Source organism: Rattus rattus, chromosome 2, assembly GCF_011064425.1.
Source record: "Rattus rattus isolate New Zealand chromosome 2, Rrattus_CSIRO_v1, whole genome shotgun sequence".
Lineage (NCBI taxonomy): Eukaryota > Metazoa > Chordata > Mammalia > Rodentia > Muridae > Rattus > Rattus rattus.
The window spans coordinates 16,444,105-16,463,317 of NC_046155.1; the positions used below are offsets into that span (position 1 = coordinate 16,444,105).

The 19,213-nt window shown below is 42.6% G+C and overlaps 1 protein-coding gene across 1 annotated transcript in view; it reads left to right on the forward strand.

The window, feature by feature from the left end:
- LOC116891006 (guanine nucleotide-binding protein subunit alpha-14) overlaps positions 1-19,213 on the forward strand; it is a 302,838-nt gene that overhangs the window by 96,612 nt on the left and 187,013 nt on the right. The window contains exon 2 of the mRNA XM_032891687.1: positions 8,500-8,684. Coding sequence (XP_032747578.1) covers positions 8,500-8,684 — 185 coding nt within the window. The remainder of the gene's footprint in view (positions 1-8,499; positions 8,685-19,213) is intronic.

A 19,213-nucleotide genomic window follows, 5' to 3' on the forward strand; every position in this document is an offset into this window, starting at 1 on the left:
GGGGTCCTGGCGTTGAATTAAAGTCATCAGGCTTTTGGGTAGGCACTTTTGCTTTGGTAGGGACCTCGATGGTCTAGATGAACTCTTAAAAGTATCTCTCATTCATAGCTCACATCCATGGTTGTGACATCTCCCTCTGAGAGAGGCTGATGTGCTTAGAATCGTGGCCATTTTGGTCTAGTTCATAAAGATACCGGGACATTTTAATAAATCCAAACAATCACCAAGTGTGAGGCAGTCTATTTTGAATCCCTCTTTTTTAATATCTCAAACTGGCTTTTAGGTTTAGTCATTTAATTTCTTTCCACTTTTCCTCTTTGTTTTAAAAACCCATTAGCTTCCTTTTTTCTCTCTCTTTTTTTTTTTTTTTTTTTCCGAGCTGGGACTGAACTAGGGCCTTGCGCTTATAGGCAAGCGCCTACCACTGAGCCAAATCCCCAACCCAGCTTCCTTTTCTCAAACAGTCATGTGAATCTGTCTCTAGTTGCTCCCAGTTTAGTTGTTGCACAAGACAATCTTCCTCCTCTTTCATGGCTAAACACAGGAAGTCCTCGACACATGAGAACAGAAGCGAGGGAAGGTGCCACGGTTTTGATGGTGAGATGGGAAGAGTTGAATAAGGGAGTCTTATTGCTTCTTTTGAAGTATTTTCTCCTTGGAAATAGAGGAGTAGAGCTTGGGGGACCTGGGGATTCATGGAGAAATGAAATTGGAACTTGGTAGAAAAAGCTATGGATTCAACTGAACACCATGTAGCAGCTGGAACATTTCTGTCCCAGGTGGATTCTGTCAGAAATGTCCTTCAGAGGAGCCCTGCAGTGTGTCCGTCCAGTCCACAGAAACCTCCACAATACTGGCCGCGGCTGCGTATTTCCAGACTCTCGGTGAGGCCAGTGAAACTTAGCTGGGGGTAGGGGCAGAGAATCTGCATTTTATAGGATCCTCCACCCTTGAGTTCTGCCTTGCACTTGGCGAGCTCTTTGGCTTCACTCAGAGCTTGCCAGCTTTTCTCATAAACCCGTATCTGTGGGATGACAAGCTCCAGGACTTCCACTGTCCAAGGTCAGCCTGCTCTGGAGTGGACCAAACAAAGTTACAACGCTGTTCTCTGGGCAGGCCTCTGCAGGTGAGAACTGCTTACACTTAACGGTTACAAAAGGCAGTTTCTGAGTTTAGTTATCCTGGTTCCACAACAGGCTTGACGTAGAGCCTGATCCCCACAGTGTGCGTGGTACCAGGTCTTCAGCAGAAAGCCGAGCAGCAGGAACCTGGCCTCAAAGAGCTGACTCTGCATTTCTAACAGGTCCTCCCGGTCCAGGAACCCCCTCCGTGTTGTTTTCCTAAAGGGAATCAATCATCATAGAGGTCTATAAGCCATAACTATCCATTCGTGAACACTAGTGTGTCCTCTGTCACGAGAAAGAAGATCCCTGTTCACCGAAAGCCCACTTGGTGATCACATTGGACGTGTTCGTGCCCCTTCAGCCCGTTGCTCATGTAAGTTAGGTGACATCCCCATCTGTCTTCATTTCTGTGAGTCAAGTTTTACTGTCTCCACAGTGTCTGCTGTAACCCTAAGCTGAGGACACTGGCTTCTGGGAGTTGGGGGTTGCGGGGTTGCCCTAGGCCACTACCTGTCTCAGCCTTAGCTCCCAGGGAGCAAGTCTTTCTGCATTCTGGGTAAATTCTAGAACAATTGGTTCTCTGTTCAGGTTTTTTGTTTGTTCGTTTGCTTGTTTGTTTATAATTTGAAGGATTTATATTGCTTTGCCCTCTATTTTTTCCTGGCATCTAAAAGCAACTTTTTGTCACCCCCTCATCCCCACGATGACCTTTATTGTGTCATTTGAAATTAAATTAATGCTTTACCTTGTGTTGTTTTCTCAGGAAGGTAAGTGTACAGGGTTTTTTTTGTTTTTGTTTTGGTCTTGTTTTGTTGTTTGGCCATTTTTCTTTTTTTTTTTTTTTTTTTTTTATTAACTGGAGTATTTCTTATTTTTGTTTTGTTTTGTTTTTGTTAGTTCCACTGGTGCTCTTTAGGGCCCATTTTCAGTTCCGTGTCTTTTTGCTTAGTCCCTGGAAGCCTTGCTGTTTTGGAGTCTCAAGCCCCTTCAATCTCCAGCCTGATTCCTTCAACGGGGATTCCTGTATTTGTGTGTTCTCAGGTTTCAGAGCCTCTGGGAGCTTCATCCATCTTGTCTAATTGGGTGTCGCTTTTGGCCCATTTTCAGGGTTTTAGCCTTTGCTGTTTTGATTAAGATTCCTGGGTGGAGTTTCAGACTCTGGAAGGGTAGTAGAAGGGATAATTTCATTGACATAGGACAGTCCTTTGTGAGTACTTTACAAAGTATAGCACCTTTGTAACTGGGAAGAATTTCTGTTGGGATATTGTAAAGTCACGGGCTTTATTTACTTTATCACATGCAATACAGGGCTTTCATATCTTATAATAAATTTACTTGAACAACATACAAAATAAAATATCAGGTAATCACACAGGTGTCATATGGAGATGCCCACATCATGCACACATGACTGAGGCTTAGGAGGCCCTACCGGACAGTCCAGTCTAGAATACTACTGTAGGAAAGCTTCCAGCTCTGCCAAGCCAGAGGCCCACAGCTCTCACCCACAGTCAGCAGGGAGTCTGTGGAGAGGAGAATAGAACATGTGCTATCTATATCCGCTGTGCATGGCAGAGTAGCAAGAGACACGTGTCCATTTACCTAGTGCTGAGGGTCCTGGTCAAAGGAAGAACAGTTGCTTAAAGGGAAAGGGGGCAAAATTGCCTAAGTGAAGCTTCACAGCAGGAGAATGGGGTGGGGTGGAGTATCTTGATGCTCCCCTACTGAGATGTCGGCAATTACAGTGACGGAAAGCAGACAGGGTGTCCTTTGGCGAGTCTGTTACTGGCCTGAGTCTCTTGCCAGCTGCTGTCCATTGACTTTATTACGGAAGGCAGTTGCGGTGACAGGATAGGAAAGCAGCTCCCAGCAGGCTCTTGAGGCCAATAAGAGCTGAAAAGTGCAGATATGTCTAACCTAATGACGGCCATATGTTCTGAAAACACATTTCGCCATTGTGCAAACATAATTGAGTATATTTACACAAACCAAGATGATACAGCCCTACAAGTGTAGGCAGTGTGTGCAGACCGCAAATCTATGCAGCACATCACTGTCCTGAATTCTGTAGGCAATTGGAACACTGTGGTATTTATTGTAGCTGAGCAGTCTTCAGTGTTAAATGGTGGCAATATGGTATGATGGAAATTGTTCCGTCTCATTATAAGCTTAGAACCCATCATATACACAGACATTTGATATGGTCTGCCATATATGACACCCATTGTGTACATTGGCATCCCTTTGTTGGCTGGGATGTCATTTAGTGACTTAAGACTTAGTAACCATCATTGGATTTTATTTTCAAATATGCAGATGGAGAAGTGGAAAGTAAACAGGGAGGTGCCATTTCCTTTATTTATATTGAAGACTGAATCTGTAAATGAAATTTCTCATTCCCTCTTCCCTCTTCTGGGTTGCTGCGTGCCGAGTCTGACTGGAATGCCTCCTGAAAAGGGGCTCTCATCACACCGGGAGTGGTCCCTGGTAATCTAACACCAAATTTCCCTTTCTAGCCAAAGTGCTTGTCCCCTGTTTGGAATAAAAATCCGATGTGAATGGAGGGTTCCTTCTCTCCTCCCTTTGCAGGAGTAGCCCCAGCAGGCTCATTTTGGACAGACACAATTATCCCAGCAGCATGGGCTCAAAGCCATGGCTTAGAAGATAATTGGCTAAAGTTGGGGGCAGAGGAGAGATAAGCCAGCCACTCTTCAGTTAAAAACCACCCAATAAAAAACACTAGTAGTTTTTATCCCCAGAGGCATGCCTTTGGATGTTCATTTTCCCCTGGATAAATAAATAAATAAACAAACAAACAAATATGTGAGGTCTGAATGTTCAGTGTCTGTTTGGAACAGGTAAGTAGATGACTCAGAACCTTGATTTGAGCTTACCAGTCCCTGTGGCTCTGCCACAACTGCCATTGTAGAAAGCATGATGTCATCCCCTACCGTCATTCCCTCTTGCCGGCTGCCCCCTGCTGCTGGAGCCATCCCTGGTCTGGCACAGTTCTCCAAGCTGAAAGCACCAGGATTCCTTTTGTAATTTCAGTTTGTGTAGTAGAGGAGGCCTTTTATTTAGCAAAGTACCAAATTGTCTCAGAAGGAGCATGTGCCAAAGCAGACGCGATTCAGACGCAGGCTAACGCTACCAAGCTGCATACATTTGAACAACCTGGGCAGTTTACGATTCTCAGTTTCTCTTCTAGAAAAAGATGGTACCAGCTGGGTTTTAGAGCAGCTTGAATGGGAACAGGAGGACCCCTTACATGGCTTCTTTGTTTTCTTCATCTTGCTCTTCAGTCATCTGTTTTATCTCTTCTTTACCTCTAATCTCTGTCTCTGTCTCTGTCTCTGTCTCTGTCTCTGTCTCTGTCTCTCTCTCTCTCTCTCTCTTTCTCTGTCTGTGTCTCTCTCTGTCTGTGTCTCTCTCTCTGTCTCTCTCTCTGTCTGTCTGTCTCTCTCTCTGTCTGTCTCTGTCTGTCTCTCTCTCTCTCTGTCTCTCTGTCTCTCTCTGTCTCTGTCTCTCTGTCTCTCTGTGTCTCTCTCTCTGTCTCTCTGTCTCTCTCTATCTCTCTGTCTCTGTCTCTCTCTGTCTCTCTCTCTGTGTATGTTTGAAATGACAGATCTAAAGAGTCCTTTTATATAATGGTATGTTAAGTACTTTTGTTAATCTTAAAAACTGTTCTAAAGTAGGTTTTTTTGGTAGGTTGGTTGGTTGGTTGGTTGGTTGGTTGGTTTTAATGTTCCTAATACAGAGGAAGAAAGAAGTTGATTTTGAAACATTTGTGACTGCCTTTGTCCTGGTGTAAGGGAATGAGCCTTGCTACTGGGAGCTTCCTTATCTTGCTGCCGAATTTCAAGCTGCCTAGAGTGAGTTTTCTGGCTTCAAGGTCACAGGGACAGCTTGCTTGAAGCAGTTACATAATCTCCATGTTCACCTTGACTTCTTCATCTGTAAAACACAGGATTAATGTTTGCTTGGGGTGAACTGGCATGAGACCAGAGGCTCAGTCCTGTCGGGGAAAGAGACTAAAGCAACAGAGTACTGTAACTGGGGGAGACGGACCCCAGAATTCTGTGGGAACAGAGATCTAATCTGCCTCAGGACTTTGGGCCAAACATAGATAATTAGACAATTAGAGGGAGTTGGTTCTCTGCTCAGTGTTCATGCAGTTCTTTGGGTGGATCTAGGAAAACCTAATTAATATGAGGGCTGAATCACAGGAAGAAACACAGCAAGACTCTGACTTCTTCATGGGGGAGCTTCACAAGAAGTTCCGAGCACAGCTCAGCATGACCTGAGCCGGGTGCATCTCCAAGAGGATGGCTTGTCTGGGGTTTATCCAGTATAGAGCTGGACTGAAAATTACCCCTTACTAGTACAGTACTGCCAAATCCTTTGGTTTATGAGCCCGATCTTCTCTGATAATAGAACTCATCAGTAAAGTCCAAGCGAATCAATTCCAGGTCTTTCTCTTGGTACCTAGTGCAGACTTTACAAAAGCAATCTGAATCCCAGGTTTCTCACCTGTGTACTGATTTTGAAGATTAAAGGGGTGACATGGACAGAGTCCCCAGTATAGTGACCACTTTAATATTTGTTAGTATCAGCATCCGTTTAGCACCTAGAAGAGACCATTGACTATTAGAGTAAGACGCCTTCTAGGGCCTTTCTTTACTTATCTATGTGATCGGAGTCTTTTGATACATATGGAGCACAGGCTGGGGCACAGAGATTTGGCATATTCTATTTCCCAATGTGCTGAGTAGCATAGGTAATTGTAACTTGGTAGATTTTAAAAATATCTTGTATTTGAAAAATTTAGACATATGCTATTCAGGAAAGGACTGCTGAGTGGGGACACGCCTTGAGGATGCTAGTTGAAGTAAGTCAGGCACAAAAGAACAAAGATTGTATAACTTCACGTCGATGAGATGTCAAGAGTAGTCAGATAGACAAAGCAGAAATTAAGGGTGCTTATCAAGGCTGGAGGTGGGGTTTCATTTTGTAAGATTAAAAGAGTTCTGACAATTGATTGCACAACACTGAATCATTCCTATGCTAGTTAAAAGGTAATTCAGGAGACCACAATTCAGTGCTTACTGTCTAAATATAAAGACCTGAATTCATTTCTCTAGCAGCCAAGTGAAAAGCCAGCATGGTGGAACATAACTATGATGCTAGAACTGGGAAGGCGGAGGCAAGTGGAGCTCTAGAGTTTACTGGTCAACCAGCTAACCTAGCTGATTCCAGGAGTTGTAGATATTGTGAGAGACCCTCACTCAACCAATGAGGTGGAGAGCAACTGAGGAAGAAGCGTAACATCAAGAGCTGCTCAATATTTATTCATGGTACCAAATGTCAGGTACCGTGCCAAGCACGAAGATAGCCAGCATTCGTGTAATGGTTAGTATTAATTATCAACTTGACACTGAGGTGACAGGCTCTCAGGCACACCTGTGAGAATGTCTATGTCATTAGTTCTCAACACGTGGGTCACAACCCTTTTCACAGGAGTCTCATATCAGATATCCTACATATCAATTATTTACATTATTACTCAGAACAGTAGCAAAATTGCAGTTATGAAGTAGCAATGAAAACAATGTTATAGTTGAGGTGACCACAACATGAGGAACTATAGCATTAGGAAGGTTGAGAACCATGGGTCTATATTAAGGCTAGTCTGTGATAGTATCTGTGAAGAGGGAGTACCTTGATTAATTGACTCCAGATGAGATGATCTGTCATAATTGTGGGTAGGGCTAATCCCTGAGTATTGAACTTGACTTGACCAGGAAGGCCAGGCAAGGCCAAGAGTAAAGGCAAGTAGTAAAAGTGGGAAGAGGAATGAACCTGTGTGAAGGGGCCATGGAGGGTCAATATGAGATTGAGCCAGTATGGCTGGCTTATAGAGTGTAGAAGAAAGTGTCTTCAATGAAAGGCTGCTAAGGGCAGTTGGCCCATACCACCAGGCCCTCCTGTCTAAGTTTGTCTGTCTTCCTGAGGGGAAGGGAACACACTGAAGGTTTAACAAAGAAGCACACAGGAGAGTGGGTGTGTATTTTGACAAAATCAGTCTTAAGAAATACTTGTTTTACCAGAAGAATCTTAGAATAAAATTAAAGCTTTGCCTCTCCTGGGTCTTTGCTGTAGGCCTTACACCCTAAGTTCTTAGAGTCCTGGTAAGGGTACAGAGGAAAGCCCGTATACATTCAAAAGTCACTAATTTTAATCAGCTCAGTAGCTACTATGTATGTATTCTAGCCCCCTACTCTGGAAAACACATCTCTGTAAGTAAAATATAAAAAATAATGTACATTGTGTTATATATGTGACTTAGAGTCAACAAAGTGCTAGAGATGATAGAATTTGATGACATTTGTCCAGTCTGGGTTTTCTGTTGAGACAATGGAAATGAATGACTATGGAGAGTCACAATTAATTAATCATCTTATGAAAAATAATCTTTGGCCTTTGTTACAGCAGAATTTCTATGTTGTATTAGTGAGATTTTTCACATAAGATTTTCTTTTGACAGAAACACTATTAGATAACTTTTCTCTATTTGTAACAAATTATGAAATGCAATTTTCCCTTTGTAAAGTACAGTTATTTAAAGGGTATAGTGTGAGTAATTTTAGTTCTGAGATAGTTTTTCCTTTATCTTTGCTGGAAAACTTATTAACAACCAAACTGTTAATAAAAAATATAAAGCAATACTTAGATTTGGAGATGAACCATAAATACCTAATGTTATTGATTCCATTTATCATAGACACTATTAGAAATATTGAGCTTCATTGTATAAATATTTTCACTGCCTTTTTAGCAGATTCTCAATCTGAGAGAAATGGAGGATATTGGGTGCCCATTTTCTCTATGTCATGTCTGGACTTCTCTGTACATTCAAGACCAGTGGAATAGTTCAATGATATATGTTTTTTGATGTCACAGGGTAGTGTTAGGGGTTTTGAAAACCTCTTGAAATATGAATTGGAATGAACAGCTTTCATATAGACACTTAGCATCACTGCAAACGATGCTTCATTGCCCAAGGATCAAGTACATGCTGGCAAGTTATCCTTCTCCAAGAGTTTTATCCTCAAATCCTTCCAGCACACTGAAGCGGCTCCATCACTGTCAATAGGAACAGCAGCAAATCCTTCACGTTCAAGGTGGCCAGGCAGGTGTCTAACCTGTTTCAAAGACTTGAAGAAAGGGAAAAGGGCAGGCACCAACCACCTCATAAGCTCCTGGTAGCCTCTTTCCAAGCCCATCCCACCAACCTGTTACCCTGGATGTAGACTAATGCTGACAGGGTTCCATTTGAGATCTGCTAACTGTTCTTCACTCATTGTTTTTCTCTTAGGAACTGGTGAGAGCGGGAAAAGCACCTTTATCAAGCAGATGAGGATAATCCACGGGTCTGGCTACAGCGATGAAGATAGAAAGGGCTTCACGAAGCTGGTTTACCAAAACATATTCACAGCCATGCAAGCCATGATCAGAGCAATGGACACCCTGAGGATACAGTACATGTGTGAGCAGAATAAGGTACTGTACTTGAGAGAGTTGGCTGTGTCTGTGAGCGCATGCCTTCCTAGTGGGGTCAGTGAACGTCTTTGAACAAAAAGGTTTGCTAAGTGATTTGGTCAAGTGCCAGAGTACTTGAGGTCCTTACTCCATAGAGGAGGAGCTATGGGGAGGCATGGGGTGCGTTTCAATCGTCCTGTTGGTCTTAACCTGACATCTTCTGTAGGAGATAAGATTGTAGTGCTGTGTAGTGTACAGAGACTCTGAAACTGGCATTTGTTGACATTGCTCATTTCAGGGACTGGCGAAAGAAGATGCCCATTTTCCCTCTGAGTGGAGAGACCCATTGCTTGGCTCAGTGGGGAAGTGCTGCTGCTGGTTTTATAGCATCTAGCTTTTCAAGGATTCTCAGTCTCAGGAAATAGTCTCACTAATGTGCTGTAGACTACTGAGAGAAATTGCTGGAGTTTGTGTTGGGAACTGGCTCCTCTCGGGAACTAAGTGACATTTTATGAAAGTGGCTCTGGTGTCTCAGCTAGAAAAATGTGGGCATGATGTAAGCACACAAGCTGACATTTGCTTTCCATTGTCCCTGGCCTTTCATGATGCAAGGCTCCTAATAGTGAAGGGAAAATAAAAGACAAGAAGGGAGGAGGAGGTGAATACAATTGCAAATGCTACATTGGAACAGGTTGGAGTCAATTTGAATCCAAATTAGAAATAAGAGTTTAGCTAGGTACCTGTAATTCCTGCAGAGAGAGAGAGAGAGAGAGAGAGAGAGAGAGAGAGAGAGAGAGAGAGAGAGAGAGAGAGAGAGAGAATGAATTGAAGGCCAGCCTGGGCTACATTAAGAACACCCTGACAGAATCTGTTTAAGAGCAATGTTACTGCAAACATTGCACAGCTGTATGGATAATTTTATCAGGGACTGTGGCACCTATGCTCATGTGTGTCTTCTGTACACAACTGAGAAAATTTCGAAGCAAATAAGGAATTTATATTTTATTCCCTGGCAATTCTTTGTTTAGGACACAGCATGCATGAAACTGTAAAGACCTCCACTTTGCTGGCACAGCTCACTTACCACCATGTCCTCACAGCTTCAAAAGTCATCTGAAGGACCATGTCCTGACTAAAGTTTCACCTTCCAACAGCCATGCTGGAAGCATGTGGGCTGAACTAATATGCAGAAATGTGTGAGGTGCATGCTAAGCTATTTCTGAGATTGTAGACATGACTGTGGTGATCTGCACACCAATTGCTTTTCAGTATGTGTGTTACCTTTGGAAAGTGTGTAGTCCACTGATGTCCTACATAGCATCCTAAAGGCAAGATTTCTGAGGAAATTCCAGATGCTTTCAGAGAGGAAACAAGGTAGAAATGGTCTCCTGGGGATTTTCCTCATCTGCTTTCCCTGCCTGTAGGCTGCAGTTCCTTTGCTGGTCATAGTAGGCTAGGGGGATGAAGCTTGGGGAAGGGTTTATAAACAGAACAACGGATGAGAGAGGGCTCAAGTAGAGACCAGTTTTGCCTCCCTAAGTGATGTGTGTTTGTGAAATCTAATCAGACTTGGTAGTCAAGACTTCTGGTTTCAGTTTTTGTTTGGTTTTCCTTCATGGCCTCTTAAAGGTGCTCTGAGTTCATATTCTCAACAAGAAGGTTGTATGGGCTCTGACATCCCATCACCTCTTCTGCTTGCTCAGGTCTCCATTTTTTTCCATAGACCATCTCTGTGTGCCTGATTGTCTGAGCTCATTCTGGGGCTGCAGTAACAAAGTACCTTAACCAAGACCTACACGCAAGGTTATTCTCTCATTATTCTGGATGCTAAAAGTCAAGGTTAATTGGTACCAACTGAAGCACTGGGAGAAAATCAATGTTCTCATTCTCACCTGGAGTCTGGTTGTTAGAAGTTCATAGCCTGTGTCCATGTTATACCAGTTTCTGTGTGTCAGCACATCATGCCCCTGTGTGTCTTTGTGCTTACATAGTGGCATCTTCTCTTTGTTCAACTTTGTCTCTTATAGGGCTACCACTAATCAAGGATAACCTTAATTACCTCCTAGTGACACCATTTCCAAGAGCGCCCTTTGAAGTTCTAGTGGCAATGCTATTTAACCATACAGCCTCCCCATTGGTGGATTCACGTCTATTGTGTATGCAGAATACGTGAGCAAAATAAATGCTTTCCAAATTAAATTACCTAAGTGACATAGGTTTAGTACTGGGAAAACTCAAAGCCCAAACTAGACTTCGTGTTTAATATTCATTTAGGTTACTTTCTTCCATTCCTTATTGTTTTTCTGTTGTCTGATACTTACCCTAATACCCTCCTTTGTAGGCTAGTTCTGAATTCCAAATATGAATTTGGGATAAAGTACCATACTTAAGACATAAAGTGACAAACCGATTAGACTGGTGTGGTGGTACAAGCCTGTAACCCCAGCACTTGGGAAGCAGAAGTAGGAGAGTTGGGAGTTTGAGGCCATCATGGGCTGCATAGCAAGTTCCAGCCCAGCCTAAGCTACATAATTCCCTAACTCAAGAGGCAAAAAAGAAAAGTAGATAGAAGCTGTGTACTATCTTCTTTACAAAATACTGTAAAACTTGAAATAATTTATTGCTCAGTTAAACCACATACAAAGAAAACCTTAATTAGCTTTTATTTCACAGTAAAAAAAAAACAAACCTCCTTTCATTTCTTATTGATGAATATTCATCTTTATTTTCCATTTCTTGGTGAGTGTGTGTGTGTGTGTGTGTGTGTGTGTGTGTGTGTGTGTGATGCTTAAAAGTATATAGAAAAGGGGTTGGGAATTTAGCTCAGTGGTAGAGCGCTTGCCTAGCAAGCTCAAGGCCCTGGGTTTGGTCCTCAGCTCCGGAAAAAAAAAAAAGTATATAGAAGGGACCTAATGGTTGCTTTGAAGGCTTTCAAGTGCTAGTGAACCTATGATTTGTTAAAATCTTTGCTTAGAACTTGAAAGATTGCTTATTAAAGAAGTTTAGATCTTTATTTTCTTTTTTATCAACTTGTTTTTGAAATTGAGACACAGCTTTATTTTCTTTTGTTCTTTTCCTTCCTTCCTTCCTTCCTTCCTTCCTTCCTTCCTTCCTTCCTTCCTTCTTTTCTTTCCTTCCTTCCTTCCTTCCTGTCTGTCTGTCTTAGGGTCATTGCTGTGAAGAGACACCATGACTAAGGCAACTCTTTTAAGGACAACATTTAATTGGGGCCAGCTTACAGGTTCAGAGGTTCAGTCTATTATCAACAAGACAGGAGCATGGCAGCATCCAGGCAGGCATGGTACAGGAGAAGCTAAGAGTTCTACATCTTCATTTGAAGGTCACTGGGAAAAAAATCAACTCAACTGTGGTTAAGAGGAGGGTCTCATTGCCCAGCCCCACAATGACACACTTCCTCCAACAAGGCCACACCTACTCCATCAAGGCCACATCTCCTAATAGTGCCACTTCCTGGGCCAAGCATATTCAAAACACCAAACTTTCTTTTGTTTTTTGTTTTTGTTTTTCTTTTTCCTTTGTTTTTTAAGATGACAGGATTTCTCTGTGTAACCACTCTGGCTGTCCCAGAATGTACTCTAAACCAGACTGGCCTTGAACTTCCAGAAATCCACCTTCCTATACCTCTGTCTCTGCTGGGATTAAAGGCATGCAGCGCCATGCCTTGCTTGGATGAATTTCTTAAACCTCACATATTTATTTTTTAAGGACACAATTCACGTGCATTTGCTCACTCTGTTGATGGGCCCTGACTTTTATAAATGACTCTCAACTGTGTTTTATAAACAAGCTAGAATGTGTGGCTCCTGTAGTAAATAGTACAAAGGCTTCTCCTCAGTCTCCTCAGTCTCCTCTTGGCTTTCCCTGAAACCGGAGGAGCTTCATGTGTTGTGCTGCCTATGGCATTATGAGCTTGGAAGCCCTTGTTGCACACCATCTTGACAGGAAGCAAGTGTTTCCATTCTCAGAGGTTTTCAGATCTAAATGGATAATTGGAAACCAAGCCTCCTAAAAGCACAGGACAACCACTTAACTTTTCAAGAGCCTTTTGTTTCTCCATTCCATACTTCCTAGGACAAGAGAAGGTTGCTGCAGTCTCAGAAACTCCCCAGCCCTCTAGCTTACGGGGACTGTGTCAGGTTTCTATAACTTACCTATAGTGAAAATTCATCACACTTTTTAAAAAATAGTTAACTAAGAGAGATGGGGAAACTTAGGGGTTCGCGAAAATTCTCAGATATGGAAACCCACAATGCACCCCAAGAAATGGAAGATAGAGATTCGTCAATAAGAAATGAAGTTTTCATTACTGTAAAGTAAAAGGCAATTAAGGTTTTCTTTGTCCTTGGTTTAACTGAGCAATTATTTCAGTAAATAAAAACTTAAAATACACAATCTATAACACAATGTCTCTTAAGGTGGGAGACGAGAGCTTTCAACTCTGACTGGAAGCAATTGCTGAGTTCCAAATCTTTTTAACACCCCAAAAGACCTTTGACAACAAACGCACATGCACATACACATACAATGTACAAGTGTGTGCGCACGCGCACACACACACTCACACACTCACAAGTTCTGGGCCTCAGATCCTAAGTAACTAAAAGCTTGTGTTAGGAAGTCAGGCAGCTCTAAAGGAACACAGTCAATTTATGTCACATTTTAGCAGGACAATTTCTCAGGGCTTAGGGTATTTTAAGATCCTGATTTTCTAATTTCTAAAACATCTGTTTAAATATGTTTTCCTGTTCCACTTCCTCATCCAGTTTGAAAAGTTGGGTTCTGTAAACCTTTGGGAACAGCCAGGCCCATGTTCTGACTTGGGCTGTGGCCCAAGATTGCTGGTTTTCAGTTAAATGTTGACCTCAGGGCCCGCCCTCCCATGTCCTCTTGGATATTAAAAAGCACGGGACACTTTTACTGAGAACTTGGAGTTCTACCTGGTGCCATGGTTAGAACAACAAATCCTCCACTGGAACCCCAGGCAGAGGTTTAGACTAAGCCATGTTTTCCCTAGGGTGAGCATGGCTGTTGCTTGAAATGTCCGAGTATGGAATATAAAGACTCAGATGATAGCAACTGGTTTTTCTCTGTGATTCCCATCACAACTGAACATCACAGCCATTTTAAGACTGATTGGTGAATGAGAATGTATGAGGGCCTGTGCTGGTTTGAATAGGTATGGCCCCCATAGAATGTATGCTTGACTATAAGGAGTAGCACTATTAGGAAGTATGGCCTTATTGGAGGAGGAACTGTGTCACTCTCAAGGCAGGGATTTAAGGTATTAAGTGCTCAAACTATGACCAATATGAAACACATCCAGTCTCCTTCTGCTACCTTAGGATCAAGATATAGAGCTCTTGGCTCCTCCAGCGCCATGTCTGCCTGCATGCTGCCATGTTTCCACCATGATGATAGTGGACTAAACCTCTGAAACTGTAAGCCAGCCCCAATTAAATGTTTTCTTTTATACGAATTGCCATGGACATGATGTCTCTTCACAACAGTGAAACCCGAACTTAGACAGGGCCAATAATGAGCAATGAAGTTGGCTTGAACATTGAAACATTAATCTACACAATGTAGGATACATTCATTCTTCTATGCCTTAAAATACTTTGATAACCTGGTTACAATGATCAAACTAGTCTGGGAGATGATAATTAAATAATTTAAATCTAATTTATTTTCATCCCAATCACAAAGGAGAACATGTGAACCTTCCTCGCTATTTAATAATGTTTAATGAAAATAGCAACATCCATGATGATTATAAAATCTATGCTAGCCCAAATCCTTTGCAGCTGCTTCTCCTGCAAAACTCAGTGCTGGTGGGTGGTGGTGAGCAGTGGTGAGCAGTGGTGAGCAGTGGCGAGCAGTGGTGAGCAGTGGTGAGTAGTGGTGAGTAGTGGTGAGTAGTGGTGGTTGGGAGTAGTTGGGGTTGCTCGGTGGTAGTTGGTGGCACTTGGTAGGTGGTAGCTGGTAGTTGGTGGTAAGTGGTGGTGATTGGTAGTAGTTGGTGGTGGTTGGTGAGTGGTGGGTGGTGGTAGCTGGTAGTGATTGGTAGGTGACAATGGGGTTGATTGGTATGTGGTGGTATGTAATGAATGGTAATGATTAGTGGGGAGGTTGAAGAGGTGGTGGTTTGTAGTAGTTGGTGGTTGGTAGTGGGTAGTAGGTGACTGGCGTTGGATGGTTTGTGGTGATCGGTAAGTAGTGGTAGGTAGTTGTGGTTGATGGTTCATTGTGGCAGTTGGTGGGTGGTGGCTGCTGGTGGTTGTGCGACAGGGTCAGTCCTTTACACAGGTCTGTCTTCTCTGAACTAGTGGGTTCACTGATAAACACAAGCCAAGGGCTAAATTCCTTGCTAAGGGTTGGTTTGGAGTCGTGCCCAGATTGAATTTAGAGTAGTGTACCTCAGGCAAAAGACTCTAGAAAGCTTTCTTTCTGCATTAAAATTTTCCCTCAAGGCAATGGCATGGGGGGAGGCTGTTTCAAATGGAACATAGTAATGAATCCAAGGGAATCAAATTATTGATTGGGATTTTTGACCCCCTAAACTGTGTCAGCTACAGTTTAAAACACTCTAAGTTAACATAAAATAATTTTCATATTTATCAATTGCTTTCTATTTTACCTAAATCAATTTTTAAGCTATTTTGGCATGTTCTTTCTGTAATTAGTTTAAAAGATGTAGATGCTTGGCAATTTATAATATATGGTTAAAAACCACTTGCCTGTGTGTGAGTGTATAGTTTATTAAAGACAGGAAGACGAATGACTCTTCTGAATTTTTTAAAAAAGACCTCTACTTTCCTAATCATTTATATGGGTGGCTATTTGTATTTTTCTGGTTTTATTCCTTTTGCTACGAAAATACACTCTGACCAGAAGCAACTTAGGGGAAAAGGATTAGTTTCAGCTCACAGTTCCAGGTTATCATCCACTGTATCAGGACATGAAGGAGGTGGGGACTTAGAATAAGTGGTCACAACAGAGGCACAGTCGTGAGCAGAGAGAAGCAAATGGACATATACTAACGAGGCAGCTGTCTGTTAACTGATGTGCTTTAGATGGGGAGTGATCAAGGAAAGACACTGGACACTGACCTCTGCACTCCATACGTATACGTGCGCGAGCGCACACACACACACACACACACACACACACACACACACACAACTCTGTGGAAAACAGCCTGTTTATGAGCTAAAAGGGAAGCATAATAGGAAATGTAGTCTCTTTATGAACCAAGTTTTAAAGTAGTTGAGAAATAAGACAAGGAAATGAAGCCTGTGGTGAGCAGAATAAACCAGGATGCGTGGTGCTGCTATTGCCAGGGTGTCATCCCCATCCTGGAATGTGACAGATGTATACATAAGGGTTACTTCCAGAACTCCCTCGCTCATAGGGGCAAGCCTACTACAGAACAGAAGGACAGAGAGACAAAGAGGAAACACAGGAGTGCTCATCAGTTGGCATGCCTGCACCTGCATCTCCGGCCCCATGGGGACCTATGTTTGGGGGATCACATATACTCTGGCAGTACCATGAGGGTGAGTCCACGCCAGGCACAGTACGCCAAATCCTGAATCTTCCAATGTGAATTCTGTCAGGTGACCTACTTTATAGACTTTGAGGTTTATGGATGTGGAGTAACTTCTCCAAAGTCACCTGTCAAAGTGGCTTCATAGTCAGGAAGCTGCTCGTGACTATACCCTGATTATGTCTCTCAAGCGTAGACCAAAGTCTTTGGTAGCAGTGGCTCCTATAAAGTTGGTTGTGGAGACAGCCAATGATGGCGATGCAGGTTGTCTCAAGACCTATGTTCCCAGACCACCTTCCACGACTGTCTCTGCCAAGGACTCCACCAGAATGTGAGGACCAGTGTATCTGCTGGATGCAATGAGGGGACCAAGAAGCTTTCTGTGAAGGGGAAGTGGTCATGGCTGAGTAGAGAATGTTCCCTTTTTCATTTTCCTAAAATTAAACTTGTTGGACATTGCTGGAGATTTAGTTTGCAAACTGGAACGATCAAAGCGTGATAATGAACTTTGAACCAGTGCCAGGGAAGATGAATGTGGAAGAGTGTATTCTGACAGTGGTCTAAAAGGGACTCATTTTAGCCGGAGTGTTCAAAGGCTTGCTTTTAAGAAAATGAGGCAGAACTATTTTAATAGAATAATCATCGGAATATAGCCAACATTTCTGTTTGCTTCCTGTTACTATAATAAAACATTTTAATCAAAACAAATTATGGGAGAGAAGGGTTTGTTTCAGCTTACACTTCCAGGTAACAGCCTATCACTGAAGGAAGTTAGAACAGGAACTCTAAGCAGGAATTGAGGTGGAACCATAGAGAAATGCCTTCTCCCTCCCTCTTCCCCTCCCCCTCCTATTCCCAGGATCATACTCCATTAACTGTCTTAGTAAGCCCAGACCCACTTGCCTAGGGATGCTGACACACACAGCAGGCTGGACATTTTGTCACATCAATCATTTATCAATACATTCTCCCATAGGCATGGCCACAGGCTGATCTGATCATTGGAATCTGCCCATTGATGTTCTGTCTTTCCAGGTGACTCTAGGTTGTGTCAAGTAGACAATAAAACATACACAAGCATAGTAGCCATGAGAAAAGATAGTTGTAGGAAGATGCACGCATGTGAGCCAACAAGAGCTGGGCTGGTGGCTTGTGCTCGAGGCAGGAGAATCACAAGTTCAAGGGCTGCCTTGTTTGCAGCTTGAGTTCAAGGCCAATCTGAATAACTTCATGAGAACATGCTTTAAAATAACAACCCTGAGAAGAGGGCTGGGAATGTAGCTCAGTGTGGAGAACTTGATCAGGATGCTCAAAGCTCTGGGATCTGTCTTAGTACTAAAGCAAATATTTCTATATTACTTTTTCATGAAAGAATGAGCAGTCGTGGAAACCATCAACTTTGGAAAGTGTGCCTGACAAACAGATTAGGAAGGAAATCTCACTGTTAATTTTAAATTATAGTCAAATTTCTTCTAAAATATGAATTGTTTATCTCAGCAGTTTGATATAAATCCCCTTACATTATGATTTTCTCATGTATTAAAAATGCAAAGTAAATTTTACCTTGTAAGTTTACCATAATTATCATTAGCTTGAAATTTAAGTGATGAAAACCTCTTTAATGCTTCATCAGTGGTCTCAAGTTTGGATGCTCTGATCAGGTGTCCCATCATCTCAGAGCCTGTAAATGACAAGGGCCAGGAAACGACCCTACATGGGGAAGGTTTGTCCCGTACTGACTTTCACCGGTCTCCTGAAGCCTGCTCAGAGAGCACAGTGGGAATCATGGTTGTGCCTTTTTGTGACTATGAGGTTGGGTAACTTGGCCAAGTTACTGCCTCTCTCTAATCTTGCTTCCTTGTTTATAAACAAAGGAGCTAGAGTGGTTGGTCTGAACTTTTCCTATTTAGGAAATGGAAATTCCATCTTAGAATTAGAGAGCAGTACAATGAGAATAATCAGGATTCATAAGATTAGGATCGTCTGGAGAAGGTTCTTTTTATCCTCTATCCCTTCTTGTTAAAAAAAAAAAAATAACTTTCGAAATGAGAAAAAACATGTCTGATACCCTGTCTTGGAGCTTTTTTTTTTTCCTCTCAAGTTTTCTGAGAAATCTTTTAAGAATATTTGTTCCCTAAATTTTTACTTTGTGTGATTGGTTATTTTGCCTGCATGTGTGTCTGTGCACCATGTGACTGTACTCCCCAAGGAGGCCTGAAGAAGGTGGTAGATCTCCTGGAATTGGAGTTACAGTCGGTTGTGAACTGCCAAGTGAGTGCTAGGAATCAAATCAAATCAAATCAAGTGGGTCCTCTAGAAGAGAAGCCAGTTCTCTTAACTGAGGAGTAGATCACTCCAACCCTGAGAAATCTTGTTAGTATGGTAAGAATCTGGCACTCCCTTAGCTTAGTGGGTTGGCAGATCACCCTCCCCACAACACACACACACACTACCCACTACCCACCACCCACCACCACGACCAAGGTCTGGGCTTCATCAATTACAGCTCTTCTTGGACATCGGAGCATCCCTAGACACTATGGCCTCCCTCTCCTTTCTGTGCACACTCTCAGCTTCACTCCCCACATAACTGCTAATTATAACCTCCAAGCCTGATATAGAAAGGACCAAAGAGAACATTCCATCTCTGTCCTTCGGGCTGTCCCAGGGGTGTCTTGGATCAGGGATGGAGGTTACTTCTTGGTGAGATGCCCAAGAGCCACTGCGGGAACCAAAGCCGACTTAGCAGGACAGGTCTGAGGGCAGTGTGCTGTCTGAGGGCAGTGTGCTGTGCTCAGAAGGACATGGGATATTGGTACTGTGTTCTAGATCGCCTATTTAAAAATGTCTAAAAATTTTTGTTTAATGCAGAAATCGAGTACTCATATCTAAAGTTCTCTAAAAGAAAATCAGAACTCCCCCACTACAGAAAGCAAAATCCACAGAAGCCCAAGTCTCTCGTGTAACTGGAATAGCCTGCATA